The 24,868-nt window shown below is 46.7% G+C and overlaps 1 protein-coding gene across 1 annotated transcript in view; it reads right to left on the reverse strand.

Annotated features, from left to right (window-relative positions):
- Positions 1-24,868, reverse strand: part of TENM4 (teneurin transmembrane protein 4) — an 848,025-nt gene that overhangs the window by 112,153 nt on the left and 711,004 nt on the right. The window contains exons 17-19 of the mRNA XM_081537618.1: positions 20,640-20,825; positions 12,624-12,650; positions 4,338-4,484 (exon numbers count right to left, since the gene is read on the reverse strand). Of these exons, the coding sequence (XP_081393744.1) occupies positions 4,338-4,484; positions 12,624-12,650; positions 20,640-20,825 (360 nt within the window). The remainder of the gene's footprint in view (positions 1-4,337; positions 4,485-12,623; positions 12,651-20,639; positions 20,826-24,868) is intronic.

The raw sequence follows: 24,868 nt of genomic DNA on the forward strand, positions 1-24,868 counted from the left end.
ACCATAAGTGAAAACAGAAACAAACCAATGAAGCTAAACCCGACTCAGCCATATTGTGAAACACGTTTTTGGGGTCTCAGTTAAAAAACACTGCAATAGCTTTCTTAATGAAGCTTGAAGTTCAAGTTTCATTTGTAAAGAATTGCGTTAAGCCTAGCAAATTGGGAAAGAAGAGAAGCCAGGAGTTTTTAGATAACTTGCAGGGCCATGGTTAGGTTTATGGGGGAGTCGTGAGTCTGAGGTCCAGGCATGCTGAAAAGCTCTTGTGTGGCCGGACCCCAGGGACTACACAGTTTCTGCCATCTGCCAGCTGTATGACCTGAGCCAAATGCTTCCCTTTGCTAAGCCCTAGCTTCCTCATCATAAGGAAACAGTGAGGGTATCAGAATACCACACACCTCCCAGTGCTGTTGGGTGGGTGCACAATCGCTTATATGAGCTATCACTGTCATCCTCTGGTCCTCTCTGTGGTACTTCTGTAGCCTATTTAGATCGGGCTAAGTACTCACACTACATGCCTGGGAGGAAGATGAACACCATGGGGCGGTGGTCCATGAGATCACACAGAATGGCTCAAAGGTCTCGGGTCCTAGTCCAGCCGTGTTAATGACTTTCTGTGTGACTCTGAAGTGTACAACATCACATCCCCTCTCTGGGCCCCAGCTTCCCTGTCTGTAACGGGCAGGGCAGTAGGAGGGAGCTCAAGTCTGTGTTCGCTGTCTCCTCCAGTCCTGTTACTCACATTAACTGCTGCGAATTCCTTCTCCAAGCCCCTGAGTCACATCAGCCAAAAGCAATCACTCAGCGACACTCTAACATTTTTTTCCCTCCACCCTGGCTTATTTAGGGATTCCCTGGTGGCTCAGATGGTAAAGAGTCTGCCCGCTATGTGGGAGACCCGAGTTCAATCCCTGGGTTGGGAAGATCCCCTGGAGTAGGAAATGGCAGCCCACTCCAGTATTCTTGCCTAAAAAATCCCATTGAGAGAGGAGCCTGGCGAGCTATAGTCCATGGGGTCACAAAGAGTCGTGGACATGACTGAGCAAATTCACTTTCACTTTCTGGCTTATTTATCTGGGATCCTGCTGTGTCCCACATCATGGCTGAAATAAAGGCGCTCATTACCTTCTGCCTCCATTAGATTTGGTTTGTGTGGATAACGATTTCTTACAAATAACTGTGAGCTTCCTGAGGGAGAACAGGCTGGGCCATGTTCACTGGTCTTTATATCCTCTGAAAAAGGAGCATTCTGTCTGGGAGACAGCAGGAGCCCAACAAATGTGTGCCTGACCGAACCTCAGACAGCCAAGTGCTTACTCTGGCTCACCCCATGCTGCCGGGTAAAGCCTGCCCTGTTTCTCCAAGAAAACTGTCCCTGTTTGGCCAAGACCCAGAGGGGCCAGTGAGGACAGTCTTGCCTCCTTCAGCACTTGGGGACAGTCTAACTCCTGCAGTTGCTCCGTCTGTGCCACCCTTCAAACCGGGGGGACCCCCTTACCCTTCCTCTTGGCTCCTCCAATGGGTAGAGAGCCCACCGAACTGAGAGGGTCCTGAGGTGGGCTATTGCCTCATTTTGCAGTTCAGAACCCAAGGCCAAGCTCCCTCAACAGTGTGGTCTTCCCAGACAGTTGTCTTCCCATGCAGGATGACCCATGGATGTCTTCCTGGCTGGACTGGAAGCCCCATGGGACATCACAGTTCCCAGGCGGGTTCCGAGCATTTGATAACATCAGCTGCATGAGGGATGCTCCTTTATCACTGCCATGATTCCACTGCATCCGCGACAGGTGCTGTTTCTCTCTCTCTCTCTAAAGACTGTGAACGTCACAAGGGTAGGGACTGTGTCTTACTTGTCTCTGAAGTCTCAGAACCCAGGAGAGGGCCCGATGCAGAGGAGACGTTCAGTTAATGTTTGCTGAGTGAGTGAATGACCTCAGGTTACAGTACTTGTGTGTGGCTTCACTAGAAAGTATGTAAAAGCTCACTCCAGTCCAAACATGCTCCACAAAGGGAAGAGGTATATTCTGCACTTGGCGATTTGTTGACTGTTCTTTTCCACTTCCTGTTGGTTTGCCTCCGCGACAGCTAGAGAAGGCTCTGTTCCCCTGGGGTCTGGCTCAGCCCCATTTCCAATGATGAGAAGCCCTTCCAGGGCTGTGGGGCTCTGGGCTCCTGTGTACCCACCCACTCTGTCAACACTGGGGAGTCCCGGCCCTGGGAGGCTAGCTCTGAAGGACGGTGAACAGAGGATACATGGGCATTGTGCTTCATGTGACGGAATAAACGGACCTTGTTTTATGACCTATTCTGGGATGTGCATTTTGGGGAGGTATACCTTCTCCTGGCATTTCTCAAGGATATCCAGTTCTTTTGCCACTCAGATATTCAACAGCCCTCTGAAGGCTTTGGTCAAGACCCTGGATTTCTGAAAAGGGAATAACTTCATGGTACAGCGCCTCTCCCTTTCTTTCCTAACTACATGAATGTCATTGGTGGTCATGGAATTGTGTCTACACAGGCAAAGTGAAGGGGGCGGTTAGGGAGATAATCAGGTTGACATCTCCTTCCTATGAAGAGCAAACATGATTGTCTTTTATCTTCCCGGAAGGCAGGGCTACATGGTGCCCTTGCTCTGCCTGTGATGTTTTCTCCAAATGGAAAGCCCTCTCCTTACCAATAAAGCCTGCCTACTCAAGCATGGCTTTCTTGATGAACGTTTTCCTACCCCCATGACAGTCAATATGGAACTCTGCACCAGCACGTCTCACCATCCATTAGCACTTCACTTTGGTCTCTCTCCCTCATTTGAGTGTGGGGACAGGACTTATTTATCCCTGTGCCTGGCCTAGGGCCTGGCCCCCTAACAGGGAACTCTGGATATTTATGCAGCAGAAGAATTAATGAGCTTTGCAAGTTTCAGGTTAAGGGACATTTCAGTCCTGTGAGGTCTCAGGAGGACAGCATGGACCTGCTGTCTCTGCCTGCCTACTGTGGCCCAACCCCACGGGCTCCTTGTGGAAAATTACTCCACGGGGCCGAGGACAGGGTGCATCGGGCTTGGCCTCTTCCTGGATTCAGACAGCAGATATAAGGTCTGAAAGCTGGGGGCTCGGACAAAGACCAGTGGTCTGAAACAGCCCAGAGCTGCTGGAGCCAACTTAAGGCAAATGAACCAGAATAATTACAACAGCACACACTGGCCTTTTAGTCTTCATGCTGCTCTGAGATTGTAGAATTGCGCTAAGTAGAAGGTTCCCAAAGGTTGGGATGCTGAGTTTCTGGCCCTGGATTTTCTACTCTGTGCAGTTTTATACCAGAAATTCCCTTGGCATAAACATGGAAGCTGCATAAACACATCTTTTTGATAAGGTCAACTGTTAGGCCATTATTCGAAAGGAAGGGCTAAATGTTCCGATCTTTTTTTTTTCATATATCTTTTTATTCTCCTAATAACCCCCTGAGATTGGTAGAGGCACGAAGAATCATCCCATTTTCCAAGCAGGAAACTAAAGCACATTGTGGTTGTATTTATCCAAGTTTCACACAACAGATAGGCAAAGGCTAATCCTAGGACTAAGATAAAGACTGGAAGGGCTCTTATGATCTGAGGGCCTCATTTTATAAGTAGGGAGTGTGAGGCCCACTGACTCAAGTAGCTTACTTAGTGACACAGAGTGCCAAAGACAGAATTGGGATTAGAACCTTGGACTATTTGTTCTCAGCTAATACATGTTCCACAAGAGTAGGCCTCTCTTCCTCAGGGTTCTGACTGCCCAGCACTTGAAAAAAAAAAATCCAACAGCAGAGATGAATTCTACTACAAATCTACAGGCACCGAAGGTGTGGGGGCAAAGGTGGCCCCCAGGACTCTTGGTGAGCGTTACTACCAGAACCAGAGGAGAAGGGACCTCGACCAAAGGTAACTCAACGCCCCTCCCCCTGGAGAAGTATCCTTTCTGGCACTTTCTGTGATACAGAATTGGGGTGGCCTCTTCTTGTCCACTTCCAGTGGGGGAATCTCATAACTTTGCTAGGCAACTCACTCCATTAATGCATTATGAGAAAATTCCTTCATTCATATGCTTTCTCCTCTGCACTTGCTGTTAGATGACAACGAATTTTGTTTGCATCAGTTAATTTTAATTAATTCCAATGGAACAACGAGTGATACGTGCTCATTCCTTAAATGACAGGTGCCATTTTATGCTTACCCTGAGGGCCCCCTAGACTGGACGGCTGGTGGGTTGGTGACCTGTTCACTCGGTAATGCCCACCCTCCACTTCGTGTCTCCCACTGCCCTGGAGATGCACGGGGCCCATGGGTGCTAGAGCCCTACCTCCATCGTTGTCTTTGCTGTCGCCACAGGCGGTTTCCATGGACGTGTCACAGCCAGCTCCTCTCCAGCCCAGCTGGCAGACGCAGTGCCACCCGTTCAGGTCTAAGGTACATCTGCCGTTGCCATTGCACAGGCCAGGGCAACCCTCTGCAAGGCAAAGCAGCCAGAATCAGGGCCTGATAAACCACAGGCACAGACTGTGCTCACACACACTCACATTCGACCTGTCAGCTCGCGAAAGGCCTTCACATTGGTCAGCACACTGATGCCCTCAGTACCTGGGGGTGCCTGTCGTTAGAACTGTCCCTTACTTCTAAGGCTACTGAGACTCAGAGGTGGAAGGCCTGCTAAGACCACACGGTTAGCACGTGGCACTGTCAGGAGGTGGCAGGGCTAGGTCTGAAGCCCATACGTTCTGTACACAAACCTCCCCCTTTCCAAAGTGATCAGGATTCTAGAGCCAGAGTCAAAGGATGTGGGCTTATCCAACTCTGGCCAGCGGAGCTTTGGGGCTGATTCTTTGCTCCTTGCTCACTCTTGCCGGTTGTTCCTGCCTGTGTTTTGTTTAAAACAAAGGAATGATCATCTCTGTGTTTACTCCTCTTGTTCCCTCAGCACATCTGGGTCTCATTCTAATGGGCTGTACTTTTCTCAGGCCTTGGGACTAGGTCCATTGTATGGGACCTTAGGCTTCACATTTGTTTTGTCCGATTTCCTCCTGAACAACTGTCTTTGCTTTGAGAAAGAATCCTGGGGTCTTTTTCTTCCCATCTGATCCTCAGCCACTCAGAGCAGCCTGGATGACTGCCACGAGGGCTGTCTGGGAATGCCAGTGCAGGTTCGGGCAGGCCACTCTCCCCTAATTGTGTTCATCTGTACATCTGTCTGCCTGCCTGCCATTTATTAGGCACCTTCTCTGGGCTAGCACTGGAGGTACAGACATGAATAAGACCTAGTTTTTATTCTTGAGGAGCATGCAGCCTATCAAAGGAGACAGATTTGTATGAGCAAAATATTTCACTGCTAAGTGCCCTGAGGGAGATGTACAAAATATGGTGGGAACCAAACACGGGAGTGGCCATCTGTCTGCAGGGCTGGGATGATTTAATCAGGGAGGGTCAGGCAATATTTAGACTCTGCCTGAGTTCTGCTTTGACTAGATCATAAGGTGGGAGTTATTATTATTCCAGCAAGCTTGCAGGTTTTTGCTTACCACTTTTTCGAGAATCTGTTAAGTTACATGCTTCACACCAGCTTCTACTTTGCTGCTTGATTTTAATCAAGTCCTGATTTTAACAAATCTGCCAACTTCTTTCTTAGAGGGGCTATCAAACAATGCCTCTCCAGGATGCCTTCCACAGCTTTTCTCTATCCCTGTTCTGTCTCAGGGGAAGGTATGGATGTGAAAGCACTCTGCCATCTATAAAACTTGTTTTATTATTAAGAGCAGCAAACTGCTACAAATACCGCTATACACTGAATTTTCTATCATGAAATAACTGAAAACTGACCCATTACTCTTAAATGAAACAAGTATGGATACGGCTGTCTGGTACAAGGCCTAGGCCAAGGTAGGTACTCACTAAACGGCAGATCAATTAGAATCTAAAACTGTAGTGTTTCAAGGCCTTTTTATCCTTGACTGTTATTACAAAGTAGAAGAAAAGAACATGTTCATTTATACTTGAGATGTTCAGCATAGCCACCAGTCCATCTGGCCACTGTGTTTTCCATTCAAAGGAAGAAACATTTATTGAGTGTGTACTCCTAGCCCAGGAAGGATTCCCGTAGAAGCTTTGAAGTGAATGTAGACTATGGGGTCTCTGCCTGGCAGAAGCCTGTTGAGAGAAGCAGGATGACACCAGTATGGTCACCCCAGAAGAAATTGAGACAGCAGCTGAGAAGCACAGGAGCAGTGTTGTGACGTGCAGCCATTCTGACTCAGAAGCTGACCTCAGCCACTCCTGATCTAAGCACCTATAGGCTCCCTCTTTCTGCAATTAGTCCCATTAAAGTTTTGTCCACCCAGCCGAGACTTCCTTTAAATTAAGCCTAATAGGTTGAAATCCGCCTCGGAGGAACAAGGGTCCAATTGTTAAGGATAGTAGTAGATTGCTTTCTCTTGCTCCAAGGTGTAGCCTCATGTAAGAATGCAAAGAATTTCTCTTGAATAAGAACACAAGCTTGGGAGTGATATCAAAGGCTGGTTCTGTCACTCAGTGACTGTAAGACCCAGGCACCTTATTTAATTCCTTTGAGCCTCAGTCTGCTTATAAAATGGGGTTGTTGGGAGGATTAAATAAGATAACGTATGCATGATGCACAAAGCCTGACATACAGCTTGAACATAAATATCTGAGTCTTCCACATGTCATGACTTTCTCTCTAGTTTGAGTAGAGGGACTATCATATCATAAGTTGTATCCATAACCCCAGATAGGGGCCATAGAAAGGCAAAAAGAAAACTGAGGCAATTATCTAGATCAAAGTCAGCAAAGTATTTTGTAAAGGTCCAGCTACTGAATATTTTGCCTTGTGAACCATGTGGTCTTTTTGGCTCTGTCATTAAAAAATTCTGCCATTATAGCTTGAAAGGAGCCACATACAATTTGTAACTCAATGGGCATGGCAGTGTTCCAACAAAACGTTATTTATAAAAACGGGATGAGCCAGATTTGGTCTATGTTCTGTAGTTTGCCAAACCCTGATTTAGATGCTCCAGGACAGTGATGACAATGACAGTTGCCATATACTGCGAGTGGCTTACCACTTTGCTAGACATTCTACATGTATTAGTTCCAAAACTAAGTAACTTTTGGTTATATTTTTCAGATCCTGGTTGTCTAAGGCAGTGTCAATTTCACACCATTTAATCCTAAATTTTTAATAAAAAACAAATCTTATAATAGAATGTGGACTTTGGAAAGGGACAGAACAGTTCAAATCCCAGTGCCACCATCTAATTTTGTTGTTGTTGCTAAGTCATGTCTGACTCTGCGACCCCATGGACTGTAGCCCGCCAGGCTCCTCTGTCCATGGGATTTCCCAGGCAAGAATACTGAAGTGAGTTGCCATTTCCTTCTCTATGGGATCGTCTTGATCCAGGGTTTAAACCCGTGTTTCCTGCACTGGCAGGCAGAATCTTGGGGAATCCTATGTAATGACTGGCAAATCATTTAACTCTCCAAGTTCAGTTGTGTTATCTGTAAAATGGAGCTAATACCCAATCCAAAGAGTTGTTAAGAAGGTTAATGGGATAATGTATACCAATTATTTAGCACAGTGGATAACACAGGTAGGCATTTAATAAATGATAGCTGCTATTATTATTGGGCTTATTTGTTTTAACATTGTATTGGTCTAACTTCACTACAAAACTCACAAATCAGAAAATAACACTTTGCCAGTCCGAATTGTTCAACATTTGGGTCAAAAGCTATGGTCCTCATAAATACAAACCTTGCCAGAGAGAGCTGAGACAAACCCAATGATGTGGTCATGGGGCCAACATGCAGCTCAGCAGGAAGCAGTAAGATAGATGGGTTCAGGGCCCCCGAGTTCCAGCCCAGGCCCACCTGACTTTCCTAGTGCTCTGTCCTTCTCCTTGAGAGCAACTGTCCCAAGCATACTTAAATTATTCATTTTGCAATAATTTAAGGTCTGCTCCCTCCATTAGAATGTAACCTCCATAAAGGTAATTTTGGACCTAAACTAGTACCTTGCACGGAGCCAGTACTCCATATATTTGAGCTGAAATGGATCAGTGGATGAGGCGGGAGACCTAGGTTCTGCCTGCCTAACTTGAGGGATCTTGGCAAAGTAACTTGTCCTCTCTTGACCTCAATTTCTTCACATGTTGGGGTGGCCATAAAGTTTATTTGGGTTTTTCTATAACATCTTACAGAAAAACCCAAATGAACTTCTTGGCTAACTCAGTACAAAATAAAGGTTTGGATGAGATGCTCTGTTAGGCCCTTTCAGTACCACCACCCAGTAGAGAAGGTCAAAATAACCTCAAACTGAATAATTCTGTTCTTAATTTCAACAAACTTTACTTAACACCTACTGGATGCCAGGCATGTGTTAATTCTGGGGTATACACAGATAAGATGTAGCCTCTGCCCTCAATATTTTTATATTCTATTTATCTATATCTTTGGTTCCAAGACAACTGAAGACAGGTTGGGCTTCCCTGGTGGCTCAGATGGTAAACAATTTGTCTGCAATGCAGGAGACTCAGATTCGATCCCTATCCCTGGGTCGGGAAGATGCCCTGGAGGAGGACATGGTAACCCATTCCAGTATTCTTGCTTGGAGAATCCCTATGGACAGAGGAGCTTGGCGGGCTACAGTCCATGGGGGTCGCAAAGAGTCAGACACACCTGAATGACTAACACTTTCTCTTTTGTTCTAGGTCAATTTAAAATGGGTCTTATAATTGCAAACAATGCTTCTCAAAGTGAATTCTTTGAACTACTAGTTCTATGAGTTCCTCAAAAACAAACCTCTATAGTTAAATAAGTTTAGGAAACAATATATCCTATATTCTCATCCTAGAAAGTCACACTAAACACATTAAAGCCTCTAGGGAGTCTTACAACAAAGAAACCTGCGTATTTGATTATTGGAACATTTTCCAATTTGACCTCAGAACTCCTCGCTGCCACCCCAACCATTTACAATCATGTGGAAAATTCTATTCCACAAAACCCTCTTTGGGAAGCCCTGCTCTAGTGAGCTCCACTTAGCACACAGGGCCTAGTGCACACATTCTGTGCAGCTCTGAAACTGCCAGGAGGAGCCCGTGTTCTCAGGGAGGGTCAACTCTACATGTAAAATCACAGGAACACTCTCTCCATGGTCAGTTTCTTTAAATGGACCAGTTTCTATCCCGAGGGTCTGCACTGTCCAGCTGGTTTCAGGGTTTCAGAGACACCTGGAGTACCTGTGGCTTCAGTGAGGTTTGCTCTCACGCAGCAATTTGCTTCTGAGATCATCACACCTCCCATTAGCCAGTATGAAGAGGCCTCCTCTGGGGGTGGGGGAGGGGAACCTGTTGACTTTCTTAAAGCAATACGCCCTTCCTTACCCGCTGCTAAAACTCATTAATTCCACAACCCTGAAACACATTAATAATTCAGAGAACCTAAGTGGCGTTAACAATCCCCTCAGGAAGGATTCATACTGGGCATTTCCCAGAGCCCAGAATAATATAATTTTAAGGTTTAGAGAAGGGCTAGGCTTTTCAACTTCACTTTCACTTTTCCCTTTCATGCACTGGAGAAGGAAATGGCACCCCACTCCAGTATTCTTGCCTGGAGAATCCCAGGGACGGCGGAGCCTGGTGGGCTGCCGTCTATGGGGTCGCACAGACTGAAGCGACTTAGCAGCAGCAGCAGCAGGCTTTTCAAAAGAAATAATGCCCTTTAAATGACAAGGGACTACTTTATTTCCAACCTCCTATTTAAGCCTACGAAGAAGACTCCCTTGAAGCTAGAGGACTTTCAGAATACTTGAAGGTATTTAGTTTTTATTTATGTGGTAGAGGAGCTATACAACATACCTATCCCATTTATGTTTCTCATTCTGGTCTTCTTATACGTTTTCATCCCTACAGGCAGTTGCCTAGACAAGGGCACCATCACCTCCTACCTAGATGACAGCAACAGCATCCTAATTGGTTTCTTTGCCCCTAAATGTTCCTTCTCAACTTTTCCCACAATATGGCCTGATCGATCCTTCCAAATCATAAATGTCATCAAGTCATTTGCGTGTTGTTTAGTCGCTCACTCATGTCCGACTCTTTTGAGACCCCCATGGACTGCAGCCCACCAGGCTCCTCTGTCCATGGAATTTTCCCAGCAAGAACACTGGAGTGGGTTGCCATTTCCTTTTCCAGGGGATCTTCCCAACCCAGGGATAGAACCTGCATCTCCTGTATTGGCAGGCAGATTCTTTGCCACCTGGGAAGCCCCATCAAGTCAGTATCCTGCTTTTAAAAGCCTTCAGTGGCCTCCTGTATGTTATGTTATGGCCCATGATTATTTCGGTCTATGAGGCCCTGCCTAGGCTGGGGAGGGCTCTTATTGCTAAGTGGCCGTGGGATGTCCTCTGTCGCAATCCTCATCATGTTTTGTTGGAACTATTTTTAGTGTTTTAGTGACAGTATTTTTTTAGTGATTTCTCTGGGAGGCTGGGGCCTCTTCTGTGGTGTGCTCCACATCTCCTCGCACTTAGGAGGAGGCCAGTATACTTGGTGAGAGACTGCTGTTTCTTCAGTGTCTACCAAGGCAAGTGGAAAGAAAGAACAAAAGCTGGCTTGTCTTTGAACTGTAAAATACTCTACTCTGAAAAGTTGCGGGCTTACATATATCAGCCTCTGAATTCTTTTGGGGGAATTAATAGCACCCATTATACCAGAGAGCCAGTTTGATGGGGGCTTGGTGGAGAACTAGATTTTTGGCAAGAAACATTTGTCTTTTAAAGTGACTTATGATTCATTGACCTAATCTAGCTCAAGGTTTGGTGAATATTTGCTGAACTACAGATCAGAACAGGTGACTTGAGAGAGAATGTGGGTTACTTCCTGGGGAAGGTGTCAGTTTGGAAGATGTGGTTTGGAGGAATAATGTTGGAACTTAATGGGACATTCTTCATGACTGACTATGACAGAAGAAAGAATATTGGAAATATGGATAAGGCCAGGAAATACAAAATTCTGGTTCTGCCACTTACTACAAGTGTGATCCAGGCTGAGCCACTCAACTTCTTCAACTTTAATTTCCTTTTCCAATCAAATGAGTATAACGAGTATCTGTTTCCTTAAAAAAAATTCACAGGACTCACTTAAGACTCATGGGTATGTAAAAACTTCACATAGTAGGAAAAACATTCACCAAATAGATGGTGACATTATTAAACTTAATCCATCTTGAGGATTCCCCTGATGATGATCATGTGTGAAATGCCTATTTTAAAGAGGCTCAGAGGTGTGACTCTTTCTTGCTGCAATAATTTTATTCTTGGTTGAAGGCCAGTACATAAAATTCAAGGAACCTTGCTTCTCAACACCAGGCATCCACTGGATGGGCCCCACAATCACCTTTGCTATATTTGGCATAGATATCCCAGTTGAAAAGCATTCAGTCATTTTTGTTGCCCTAAAATCCTTTCCATGAATTTTTAAACAGCAGTTGTTATCTCTTATTAAAAGCCAGTTTAGTCTTTTTCTTTACAGTTTCAAAAATTAGCCTGGCTAATGAAGTCCTTCTCCAAATTAAGGGTGAGGCTAACATTTACTGAGCACCATTCCTACCCACGTGCTGAACACTTTACATTCACTACTTTACTCAATCCTCATGCCAATCCTATGAGGCAAGTTCTGTTATCATGCTTATTTTATAAGGACTCTGAAGGGAAGGAAGGGAGGTCGGTCATTGAATTCATTAAGTGTAGGAGTTTAGATTCAAACTCAGGCAGTCTGACTCCAGAGTATGTGTTCTTAAGCACTGAGCATATATTTGGTACCCGGTGCTGTGTGAGGGCTTAAGGATAAAAATATGAAGATGGCATGGTATTTCTCCTCTGGGAGCTTGGAGCCTTTCTGGAGCACACATATCTGATCATTCAGACTTCTTCTTAGAGCAGTGAGGCCTTTTTGCAAAATTAGGTACCATCTACTTAATGTAAATGGCAAGAATTACTTTGCCTGTAGGGAACACTCTGCAAAGATAAAACTTAACTAAGTCAGGCCTTCTCTGAAGAGGGGAAAAAAAAATCCAAACAAATAGACCATTTACTCCCTGAGGTCAGCGGTCTGTTTTCCCCTCATTTCTCCAGAGCCTGGCACCATATCTAGTGGGAATGGAGTTCTTAAGATTTCTTAAGTGGCTCCAGGGTCTCCGTTGCTTCCTGTCTCAGACCACCCACCCTGGTTCCCAGCAACTTAATTCTGATGGACCAGGGGCCACAGGGATGGGCAGAGTGACATGAGATGGGGCAGAAAGGGTGTATGGGAAGGGAAGGATAACAGCACGATGGCAATGTCACAAACAGATTGAGCACTTGGGGGCAAGGAAGAAGGACACTCCAGGTATATCAACCGTCTCGTTATCAAAACCCTGCCCCCGGGGCAGTGGATGCTGTGACAAAGTCCGGGACGCGGCAGCCTTGGGACGCCATGCTTAGAGGGTACATGTGTATTTCTAGGTGCACATTTCTTCTGTTATGCCCATACACAAACACACACACAAAGACAACAGGAAAATAGAGGAAGGAAGACCATACCTTTAACTACCCTATCCAGATAGTGCGCTTGGGAAATAAAAGACAGCACATTTAAGGTAGGATCCAGAAAGTGCAATACTGCCTGTCACACAACCATGCCAGGTGCTAAGGAGACAAAGGGGGCCACACCCCACACTTGGGACAGACCTGCCAGGGAGAGGAAAATAAAACCAAAGACAGGACAACATGAGAGAGAAGGAGGGAGAGCAAGCACATTCTCCAGGAAGGGCCAAAAGGAACGTCAGCTCACTCTGGGATCCAGGTGTTTGGAAATGTGATCATATAAACAAGAGGACATGTGGATAAGGAAACGGGAGAAGGAGGAGGATGGGAAGCTGCAAAAGTGGCCATGCTCCTGATCCGTCAGCTTCACGGAAAACTAGCACTTTGTCTGCCCAGAGCACCATCCACCTTCCCTTCGCTGTGGGACAAGAGTGAGGGAATCCTGTCTGGGCAGAGGTGCCCGTAGAAGGTTGGGGTTCGGAGACAGGCAAGATGTGAATCATCTCTAATATGCACTAGGGGAGTGGCTTGAGTCTTTGGTCAAATATACTGCTAGCCTATCTGCTTGCCACTCTTGTACTTTCCATGGACACATGCGCCCACACAAATGCAGAATGCTTGGTGTTCTAAGTGAGATGCATCTCTCCTTGTGCCTCTTACACAGAATGTGAGGTGCAGGTCAGTGGAGGTCGCTGTGAAAGAAAAGAAACCCTGACCCTTTCTCAATTCTGATGAACTCAAAAAGGTATTTAGAATGATGTATGTTTTGTTTTCCAACACATACACCATTGTTACGATCATACATCACCACTGGGGGGGGGGGTATATTCAAGCAGTGAATTATTTGGCAATCTGAAGTTTTGCTTATTTGTGACCGTGTTAAATGTTAGTTGCTCAGCTGTGTCCGATTTTTTGCAACCCCATGGACTGTAGCCCACCAGGCTCCTCTGTCCATAGAATTCTCTAGGCAAGAATGCTGGAGTGAGTTGCCATGCCCTTCTCCAGGGGATCTTCCCTACCCAGGGAATGAACCTGAGTCTCCTGCATTGCAAGCAGATTCTTTACTGTCTGAGCCACCAAGGAAGCCTATTGGTGAGGATGGGTGTCAAACATGGTTCTGAAATAAGCTTACTGTGCATATATGTGGGTGCCTGACTGTGTGTCCGGAGCAGGGCAGACCTCTTCATCCCCAGCACACATCAGTCACACCATCTTACCTTCTCCATTAGGCTGTGGTCACAGCCTTTGGAGGGGCTTCCCTCACACCTCCCCCTCTACAGCTCCCTCACAAGTGCTCCCACGAAGCCTGGAGAGATGGCCACCTCCTGAAGGGCTGATGTTTTCAGCCGGGCTGGCCCCCACCCTTAGCTTGATTTCACATGCGAACCATAAGTCCGTAAGACAGGGCTCAAATGCAGTGGTGAGGCCTTATCAGGAAGCCCTAGCGTTCTATAAGCTGTGAGAACATTCTTACTCTCTTCATAAAAAAAAAGCATAAATTTTATGTTTTCAATCCTCTGGACAGGATAGATACTGTTGCTGTTCATCAATATATATTTGTCTCCAAAGGCTCGTGGATGAAAGGCTATGTTCTTAGTTCAGGCCTCCTTGTGGTCTGTGCTTCAAGATGAAATATGCTTCCAGAGGCTGCAGAGCCAAGTGGAAAATTGGGAAGAGTAGTTTAAATGGGTCTACATGCTTTCCCTTCATTCTCAAAGATCCTGCGGAATCCATGAGCTGACAGGATGTAAGGAGGCAATGCAAAGGGGAGTGGTGTATTATGCAGGACAGAACAAACAAAACTGTGGATGGACAGACAGTGAAAAACAGGTTCAGCCCGCATGGAAAAACAAGCCCAGGAAGCATCTCTGGAGAAGGCAAACTCTTTCTTGATTCTTGGTGCTTTTGTAACTTTTGTCTTAGTCAAGCTTGTTCATCTAAGTTTGCAAAGTGATCTAAAATGGCTTAGAGGTCATCTCCCAGGATACGCCATCAGAGAGCCATAACATATGGGATTTCTTGGCTCAGCTGGTGTTCTTAGCTTTCCGATCTGCAGAGTTCTGTGAAGGGTCCTAATCATATATTCTGGTCATAACTCTGAACCCAGCTACAGATGAGATGGCGTGAGCCTAGACATCTCTCATGGGGCTGGTAAGGATGACTCAGCTGGATGAGACACCACTGTTGGGATCCAAATGGCTATACAGCTGTGCAGCATCCATGTGGAGGGAGCTCTCAGGCCAGAAAAATGTTGTCTCCAAACTTAATGGTGACATTGTGGCTCTGGTGATGAGTAAAGATTATATCCACTATGCAGACTAATCTCCCCAAGTTCAGGGGCTGACCTCAGAGAGGCCCTTGCTCTCTCTTCTAACGTCATTTCATTTATAAGAACTATTTAGTAATAAAGTTCTCTATTAAGCGTGTTTTTAGTACCTTGAACAAATGCTTACTAATTTCTTAGATACAGGCAGGAACGGCAGCCAGTGTAAGTGACGGAGGCAGACTCAGGTTGCAATCAACATTGTGGGTTTCAGGAGACAAAGGTGGGCTCCACAAACCCTGAGATTCCTTCCCTACATAGAGACCTCAAGCCACACTGTGAATCCAAACGCTGATAACAGCCAGTTAACACCAAGTCCAAACAACACCAAGTCCAACGGTTCCCTGGGTGCAAAACAGAGCTTTCTTGTCTCTACTGAAAACGAAAGTGGTAACTGGGTCTTTGAAGTCCAATGTCATTTACTTATAAAAGGCATGTGCAGAAGTCCATACTGTTGTTTCTTTCACTGTTTGAAAATCTTGGCGCATATGCCCTTGAGTAGAGTTAATTAAAATTTCATTGTGGTTTTAAAGCACTAACTGTAAGAAAACATGATGTCAAGTCCCTAAGCTTGCATTATGGATGGTGGATTCAGGGCTTCCCCAAATTCCTTCATCTTTTTCTTCCAGATTTTAGGATGAAGACGATGGCAGTAGAATCATTTTCCTCTCGGACGATGATTGTCTTTTCAGCATTGCACACGATTCTCAAGCTTCTGCTATATTCCTGTCACTCTGCAAGAAACTGGAGACCGTGGAGGCACACAGTTATTTATAAGACAAGTTCTGGGCCTTTGGCAGGAGGGAAGTCTGTGAGGTCTTAGTTCTCTTTAGTATTTCTATGACCTGCGATATGAAAGCTTCTTTCCTTTGCTTGCTTGTACCAATGGAAGTTTCTAAAAATTTCTCTTGAGATAATCCCAGTAAGCTTCAGGGGCCCCTTATTGAAGGCTGTGAAGAACATGTCAAGAAGCTTTTTCACTCTGTCCTTCGGGAGCCTCAGCTGACTCTAACAGTTGTATCGTGGGTACATGTTAGGTCAGATGAAACAAGGATCACTATGGTAGGTGGTGATAACTGGGGTGGTTATAGTCATCTGAACTTCTTTCAGATGGATGACAGATCATCCAAGAGATACTCTTGTTAAGTTCTTGGATACGTTAATGCTCTTCTCTCTTTGGATAAAGGATCAGTGAGGAGTAAGTAGCCCATGGCACCCGCCCTGAGAGGGACTCACAGAGCCCACTAATTGGTCTCCAGTTTCCCACTCCTATCACGTGTGGGCTGAGAGCTCCCAGGACCATCAGCTAATCAAGCTCCTCTTCTGACAATGTGGGGGCAGATCCCTGTCTGTGTCCTCTTTCTCCTTGTCAGCATTTGTCCTGCGACTCTTGGGTCCTGATAGAAGAGCATGCCTTTGAGGAGGCAGAAGGCAGGTGGAGAAGGAGACAACAGAGGATGAGATGGTTGGATGGCATCACCAACTCGATGGACATGAGTTTGAGCAGGCTCCAGGAGTTGATGATGGACAGGGAAGCCTGGCATGCTGCAGTTCATGGGGTCACAAAGAGTCAGACATGACTAAGCAACTGAACTGTAAGCACAGGATTATCTCACAGACGCAGATACCTTATGAGTGCTCATGAGTTCTCTTGCTTGAGGACTGTCTGATAACACAAAAGAAACTCAAGAGCGAGCATTCAAAAGTGGACAAAGGACTCCAGAAGTTTGTGTGGCCTTCCTTTATAATTCCTCTGCAGTCTGGCTTTGTTCACCCCAGTAATTGCATCATCACAGTATTATTTTGATCTTTACTCCCAGAGGAGGATTTGTTTAAGAATCAGGATTTATAGGACTGGACAGCTCTCCTGAAGCCTAGTAAATAATTCTGTATATCTGGCATTTTTGAACAATCACAGCTTTGGGGTCAAGGTTGGAATTTTACAAATGTAATCAGAAGCTAGCATTTCCCACATGTGTTTTGGGACTTTATAGTCAAGGGAAATGAATAAAGTAACCATCATAGAAGTGATCCAAAATGTTGATGTTTTCAAAGAAATACGAAAAATTAAACACCTTCTTAAATTTAGCTATGATTTTCAGCTTTCTCTAATGAAATAGGAGGTCAAGCCCCAAACTTAAAAGCCCCATAAAATTCTTGGAAAAAATGTCCAAAAATATGTTTTTGATGACTCTGTCTTGACCACATACTTGAGAAACGAATCCACATCGCATCCTACCTTAACTTCTGGACTAGGGAAACTGGGTTCCATTTAAAGTAGGGTGTATTAGAAACAAGTAAGTGAGAGTGAAAAGGGAAATACCCTTTTTTATTTTTAGGAGCAGGTGATGATGGATGTGCAGGTCTGTGGGCAGTGGAGGAGGGGCTGGAATGCCAGTGTCCCTGCAGGCCTCCCCCAGCCCCGTGTATCCTGAGATCTGTGATTCGTAGATGGAGAAACAAGCCCCCAGCGACCATGTGGTCTGCCCATGGTGCTTCTTCACGAAGACTTTTCTTGAAGATGCAAAGAGATGGATAATTCCTACATAAAGAATTAAGATTCAAAATATTCTTGCTTTCTGACAAAAATATTGTCATTAAAGAGGATGCCACTGCCAAATTTCCTTTCTGAAACTAATCTGTTTTATAAAAAAAAAAAATCAAGTAGTTTCCATAAAAGAAAAGGTGGACCCAGATCTCCAAAAGGAGATACTTAATTCCTGCTATACAATCTACTCTGGGAAATGTCACTGGGTTAAGAAGGTTCTTATGCTGCGGAGTTGTCATAAGGAGTTCAGACTTGTCTTACTCTTTTATGCTGGTTATTAGGTAATCAAGTCATTCTTTCCTATTTATGGAAGACAGGAGTGTGCAAATAAACAGCCCTCCTCTCTTTGGCACCCACTGCATGGAGGTGTCTGAATCAGCATTGTGGATCCTGGCCTTTTCTCTGGTATAAGACAAAACCACACTGCAACATAGGAACTAGCTGCACTATAATCAACCCTCATATAATAAGGAAGCCTGATTACAAGGGAAAATTTAACATTTTGAATTTCTAACTTTTCACACTAGTAGATTTTGCTTTTCCTAAATGATCCTCACGGGGAGTGTAGTTCCCTGGAAATATAAGAAAGTGCTTCTTGTTGCCATTAAAGATTAAAGAGAGGCTTCTCCTTCTCATTTCTGTTCTGAAAAGAAAAAAGAAGGCACCACCATTGTTCCCTCCTTTGTATCTCGCACCCTTTCCCTTCTACCATCGAGGTTACTGGAGGGTTCCTTTGGCACTAGGGTGTTGAGTTTCTGGCAGGAATGCAGCTGGCCACAGGCGAGACGGACGCACAGAGGGCAAGTTGCCATGCGGGTAGACGAGACAGGGACAAAGGAAACGCTCACCACACAATGACAGGTAATAGAATTCCGAGCCAACGTCCTTTCATCTGAGCCACTATGACTAGCCCATTGCTTCTTCAATGTCCTGTGACATTTTCTGGTATTTATGACTGTCAACCCTCCTCTTGAATTGTGTGCACTTTTACCTTGATGTATTTCTTATCTGGAGGGGAAACGGCATCTGCAATCCCAAGGTGGAATTTGCTCTTACAGAGTGACAACCGGGTGTGCAGGGGAGGTGGGAGGGCCTGCTTTGACTTCTTGGCATCAAAACAAAGGGATGCTCTTCAAGTTGGGCCGATGAACATCCACAAGACGCTAGACGGAGCACCGCCTGCTCCCAAGCCCTGCCATGAATCATCCGTGACCGGACGAGGGGAGACTTTCCCTAAATCCCTCGCCATTTGACTTAGAAGAGATGCTTTAATCTTATAAAAGTCTGACATCCATAAACCTTGTGCAACTTGGTGGGGTGAGCTGAGGACTCTGTAAGCAAGTGAGAGAAAACAAGGCACTCTCTCTGGGATCTGATTTTGGTTTTAATAAGCACGGGTCCCCTTCTGGGCTGGGAGGCTAAGAGGTCAGCCTGTCCTTAGTCATGCAGAAAAGCGAAGGTGAAGGGGGAGCAGAGTTTAAAGAAGCGGGCGGGCCTCCTGAGTGACTTGGGCTGCTTCTCTTTCAGGGGGTGTCCAGGGCTGTCATGAGACAGGATGACTCTGATAGAAAGTGGGCTGGGATGCTGGCGGCGGTGGAAGCAGCTTTGCGTGTGGTAAGAGCACTGACTGGCAAACTAACTGTGGGACTCTGAGCACAGCTGGGATAGGAGGGCCCAGCCTCTGGGAAGGACAAGAGTCCAAGGCCTCTGCAGAAAACCTGAGCTTTCACCGCAGCTCAGAAAACCAAGCCTCAAGTTCCTGTTCTACTTCTTAACGGTTAAGTGACTGTAGGCCTCGGGTCCCTGCAAAGGAGGGGCTAATACACGTGCCTTCACAGGGTGATGGCTTAGGTGTATGAAATGATGCAGTCAAAGCCCTTAGCACAGAGCTGGCCACATTGTAAATACTCAAATATCAGAAGCCATTATTATTGATGTTAGTAAGTATGAGGCATTCCAGAGCCATTTATAAACAGAGCGATGGGGTGGGGGCGGACATGATCAATAAAAACTAATTTCAGGCTATAAAACAGAAGGAATGAAGCCTAAAAAAACAAAAAACATGAAATAAGAGGGAGCTCCATTTGTTCAAAATTCCTTTGCCCCTCAAAATCTTTGGGGCTTGCCTCCCAGTTTCTATAAGACTCAGGAGGGGACTTTCAGAGCTGGAGAGGCACCCAGCGTCCTGCCTCCTAAAGCCATGTGCTCACCATCTGATCACAGATCCTTTCTTTAAAAAAAAAAAACAAAAACATGGAAAGGGAAGAAGTTAAAACACACATACACAAACCAGTTGACTCAATAAAGACTTTTCGGTGAGTGTTCATCCAGGATAATAAACCAAGCAAACGTCTGGCTGTGTTTAAAATCAACAAAACCAGCAGGAAAGGCAGAAAGAAGGGAATGGAGTGATCAGCTTGTTTTGAAAGCTGCCAACAGTGCTGCTTCAGCAGGGGCTGGTGCTGAGGAGCCCCCTGGAGAGGGGAAAGGAGACAAAGGCAGACAGGATGGAAGCCGAGGACAGGAGTGGGGGGCACCCCAGGCCTAATGGGCTGCAGATGTGGCCTGGGACCTGCGGGAAGCTTTCTCCAGGACTCCAGGCCTCTCTGGGAGTACTGGCTCAGGAGGCCATGTGGGGAGGGGTCAGCGCCAAGACCAAGACCTCCCAATCAGACCATAAATTTGATTTAATGGGCTACATGTAATGAGCAGTACAATGTGGCAGCTTGTGCTAAGCTCTTTACGTGCATTCTTGCCCCCATTTCATAGGTGAGCAAACTGAGGCTCCGAGAGACACTTAGACCTTGCTCACAGTTGCTCAGTGGTGGAGTCATCTGCCTCATTCTTCAACCCCAGCTCCCTAACACAAAGCTATCATCCATTTGGCCTGGGCAGGGCGAGACCCAAGGTATGCTCCCAGCTGGTTGAGACCTGGGAAATGCAGGTTGGGAGGGAAAAGGTTCCAGATCCCCCGACTGTGAATTTAAATCCAACTGACGTCTAGGACAAGCCGACCATAATGTCGTCAGATGAAAGGACTTTCGGCCCAGCTCCCGCATGCGATGGGGGCCCCCCAGAGTGCCCGGCGGCGCAGACGCAGGCAGTGTGCAGCCCCCAGGGGGGCCCGGCCCGGCCCTCATACCGATGGTGCAGTGCTCGCCGTTCCAGCCCGGGCTGCACTCACACTTCCCATCGCGGCAGGTCCCGTGCTCTGCGCAGCGCGGGTGGCAGGCGCGCTGGTCGCAGGCCGCCCCCATCCAGCCGTCCTCACAGCGGCAGGCGCCGCCCACGCAGACACCGTGGCCCCCGCAGTCAGCAGCACAGATCTCTGTGGGGCAGGCAAGAGAAAACAGGCATTGAGCGAGCTTTTCTGGGGAACAAGGGTCGCACTTGGCTCCCCTCCGCCAGGCTCCGTGCGCTGTCAGGGTTCGGGGCTGATCCCTGTGGGCAAGGACCCCCTGAAGGAATAGTTCTCCCGGCCGAGGCCTGTCCCCAGCCCCCCTCCTCATCAGAACAGGATGGACTGCAGGCCTCTGCCCTCTTTGCTTTTCCCTGTGGCCAGCCTGTCCCCACTTTCGTGCTTGCCACTTCCAAAATGGACCGGCCTTCAGAACAGATGTGAGGGAAAGTCAGATTTAATTAAAAACCAGTTATGTGTGACAACAAAGTGAGGATGAGTCCCTGATTGCCAAGTCAAGTGCTGGTGGGTTTGGCTGGGGTGCGTGAGGGGTCCTGGGCGTGCGTTTCTCTCCAGCCTTGACTCTAATTGAGACGGGATGAAAGGGAGGTTGGCCCTCCAGCACCCCATGGGGGTAACTCTGGGTGGTTGTTCTGGGCTTTTGCTGGGTTTATACTTTGTCCTCTTGCTCATGGCTTCTCCCCAACTCCAAGCGCCATCGAAATGGCCTTTCCCATTCAAAGCAATACTGGCTTGGGGGTGGGGGCACTTCACAGCCAGAGTGGAGCTGCCCAGCCCTTCACAAAGACCCGACTGTGAGATGGTGCAAAACACACACATGACCTGATTCACAAGCCCCTTGGGCTTGGGGCCAGCGACAGCTTCACAGTTATGCAGGCAGAGGCTGTGGAGGCTCTGAAAACAACTGCTTTTTAGGAAACCAGCTGAACAACTGGGGCCCTTGATGCTCTTGGCCAGGGCTGTGATGGAGACCCTGATTTGATTCTGTGCCTTGTGGCCCAAGGTTCTTCAAAAGAAAATCTCAACACCTTTAATTTCTTTCAAATTAGACTGACTGACACCTGTATCAGGTTGCATTTGCCCATTTACCCCTTCTAAGCTGTACTTCTGATTTCAAAATTACTAACAGTTTAAGTACTTTTGAAAAAGGAAAGAAAATAAAACCAGATCTCAGAGGCTCAGAACTTTCATCTTAATCTACTAGGCAAGGGCTAAAATGTTCAAGTGAAAAGGAGAGTGAAAAAGCTGGCTTAAAACTCAACGTTCAGAAAACTAAGATCATGGCATCTGGTCCCATCACTTCATGGCAAATAGATGGGGAAACAATGGAAACAGTGAGATTCTTTATCTTCTTGGGCTCCAAAATCACTGCAGATGGTGACTGCAGCCATGAAATTAAAAGACGCTTGCTCCTTGGAAGAAAAGCTAGGACCAACCTAGACAGCATATTGAAAAGCAGAGACATTACTGACAAAGGTCCGTCTAGTCAAAGCTGTGGTTTTTCCAGTAGTCATGTATGGATGTGAGAGGTGGACTATAAAGAAAGCTGAGCGCCAAAGAACTGATGCTTTTGAACTGTGGTGTTGGAGAAGACTCTTGAGAGTCCCTTGGACAGCAAGGAGATCCACCCAGTCCATCCTAAAGGAAATCAGCCCTGAATATTCACTGGAAGGACTGATGCTGAAGCTCCAATACTTTGGCCACCTGATGGGAACAGCTGACTCATTGGAAAAGACCCTGATGCTGGGAAAGATTGAGGGCAGGAGGAGAAGGGGACAGCAGAGGATGAGATAGTTGGATGGTATCACCGACTTGATGGACATGAGTTTGAGCAAGCTCTGGGAGTTGGTGATGGACAGGGAAGCCCAATGTGTTGTAGTCCATGGGGTCACAGACAGTTGGACACAACTGAGTGACTGAACTGAACTGAAAAATGTTCAAGAGTTAAAAAAAGAAAACATCAGTAACAGTGTCCGTCTATGGGGTGTTCCTACACCTGACATCTTGCCCAGCAAACTAGCTGGACAGGGAGGGAGTGTCTATGGTACCACACCATGCTGCTCGGCTACCCAGAGGAGAGAGAGGTTGCTGGAAAATGTGAGGAAAGAGCCCTGACCTGGAGGCAGGGGATTTGGTCGATACACCAGGTTCAGGAGCAGAAGCTTTGTGATCCTGGTCAGGTTCCTTGACTTTGCTGGTGATGATGCCTCTCAGCATTTCTACTGCCCATCAGGGCCAGTAGAAGTGGACAATGGAAGGCGGTGTGGCAAGATCATTAACTCAAGAAAGATTTCTCAGGACAATGATGGATGTCACTGGATGTCCAAGGACTGGGTTTGCAAGGTTCATGCCTGCTCAGCCACTGATCTACTGTGTGACCTTGGGGAGGTCACCTGCCCTCTCTGGGTGTCAGCTTCCTCATCGACTGCTGGGGGAACCAGACGGCAACTGAGACTGTGGGAGTCTCCGATGTAAACATCCTCCATGTTACACAGCATCATCCATCCCCAGGGCTGGGCCCCCTCCTCCTCTGAGAAGTCTCCCACGATTCACCCTGCAGTGGCTGTCTTGCTCTGTGCCTTTCCAGATGACATGGTAGACTGCTCTTCCTTTTCTGTGCGTGTCACTGTCAAACGCAGGACACCCTGAAGCTGGATGAATTCTTCTGATCACCTTTAGGCCTGATACCCAGCATAGTTCTTGGCACAGAAAGACCTTTAATTAAGGTTTGCTGGCTAACAAATCCATGCGTGCCTGGGGTTACCGGTGCCAAAGAATTTAAAACAGTTCAGGTACACCCTGCTCAGCCTGGCTGACAGTCAGTCCAGGCCTGTCTGCTGTGAAAACTCCCCGAGTGAGGGTGCGGCTGTAGAGCAGTGTCAGGACAGTCAGCAGCCCTCCAGGAAGGGGGCTTTCTCAAGGTGTTCTTCAAGCTCCCTTCCCTTCTCGCTCCCACGGACAGTGAGTTGGACTTCCCTCAAGATGAAGACTGATTGTCTTGGGTCCCTGGGTCCCCTGTGTCTCGAGTCTGAAATTTCTAGCCCTATGGCACAGCGCTGCAAGGACATCCACCCAGGTGCCTCCGGAGGCGGGCCTGCACTCAGGGCTGGCAGAGACCTCCACCTGAGAGCTTGAGGGAAGGTCAGCTTAGCCTTCGTTTGGCTTTACTCAGCACATTTTCCAGGTGGCAGTTTATGGTGTGAAAGTAAAGTGCAAACACCGTTTCTACTCACTGAGGTGTGAGCCTGGAGAGGGACAGGCCGTATGGGTCAAAGCCTTGGTGCTGGGGGCCATGGGGCACTTGGAGGTCACAGGGTTGAGAGCAGAAGAGGCAGGTCTTCCCCAGTATTTGAGGGTCTCACTTCAGGTCCTCACTATTGGGTAGTAAATTCTTTTAGTAATTAACCTGGAGGCAGTGTGCATGAAAGAGCTCAAGACTTGGGATCAGGTATGACTCCAAAGCTTGGTTCTGCCCATTGTGGAACCTTAGACAGTTGATTCAATTGCTCTGAGCTTCACTTCCTTCCTCTGCAAAATGAGAATGATGACAGCATCCACTCCAGAGGGGACACAGCCCTGATATACAGTTTACCCTGATTCCTTTATTCTTCCAGTAATAGTCCATGCCTGCCTGCTTTGTGCCAGAAACTGTGCCTGGTGCTAGGAACACAGAGCTTGACAGGATATGGTCTCTGCCCCCAGGAGATCGCTGAGCAGACAAAGCACAAACTGATCGCTAAGATCATCTGAGTGATTTACAGCTGTTACTCACTTTGGCACCTTTCTGCCTATGTGCAATGAACAAAGAATCCTGGATCTTAGGATCAGACAGATTTGGGATCTGTTCTTGGCTTTGTCCCTTACTGGCTGGGTAATATTCAAGGTGCCAGTTATACAATTCACTAAATCTCAATTTCATTTCTGTAAAATGAAGATAATAATTCCCACTTCACCAGTCTTAGAGGGCTGGTGTTAGATCAAATGAGATAATGTGGGGGAAAGTCACTTCTGGCTTAATACCGTAACACTTATATCAGGTTTTACCGTTTACAAAGCCCTCTTCGCATACAGTTCCTCAATTAACTATCAAAGCAATGCTGTGTGAACACCTGGCTATTCTCCTTCCAAGAGGTGAGGCTCCCGAGACCCACAGAGCATAAGGGGATTCGACA

This window comes from Giraffa tippelskirchi, chromosome 10 (genome assembly GCF_054371585.1).
Source record: "Giraffa tippelskirchi isolate mGirTip1 chromosome 10, T2T-mGirTip1v1.2.pri, whole genome shotgun sequence".
Classification (NCBI taxonomy): domain Eukaryota; kingdom Metazoa; phylum Chordata; class Mammalia; order Artiodactyla; family Giraffidae; genus Giraffa; species Giraffa tippelskirchi.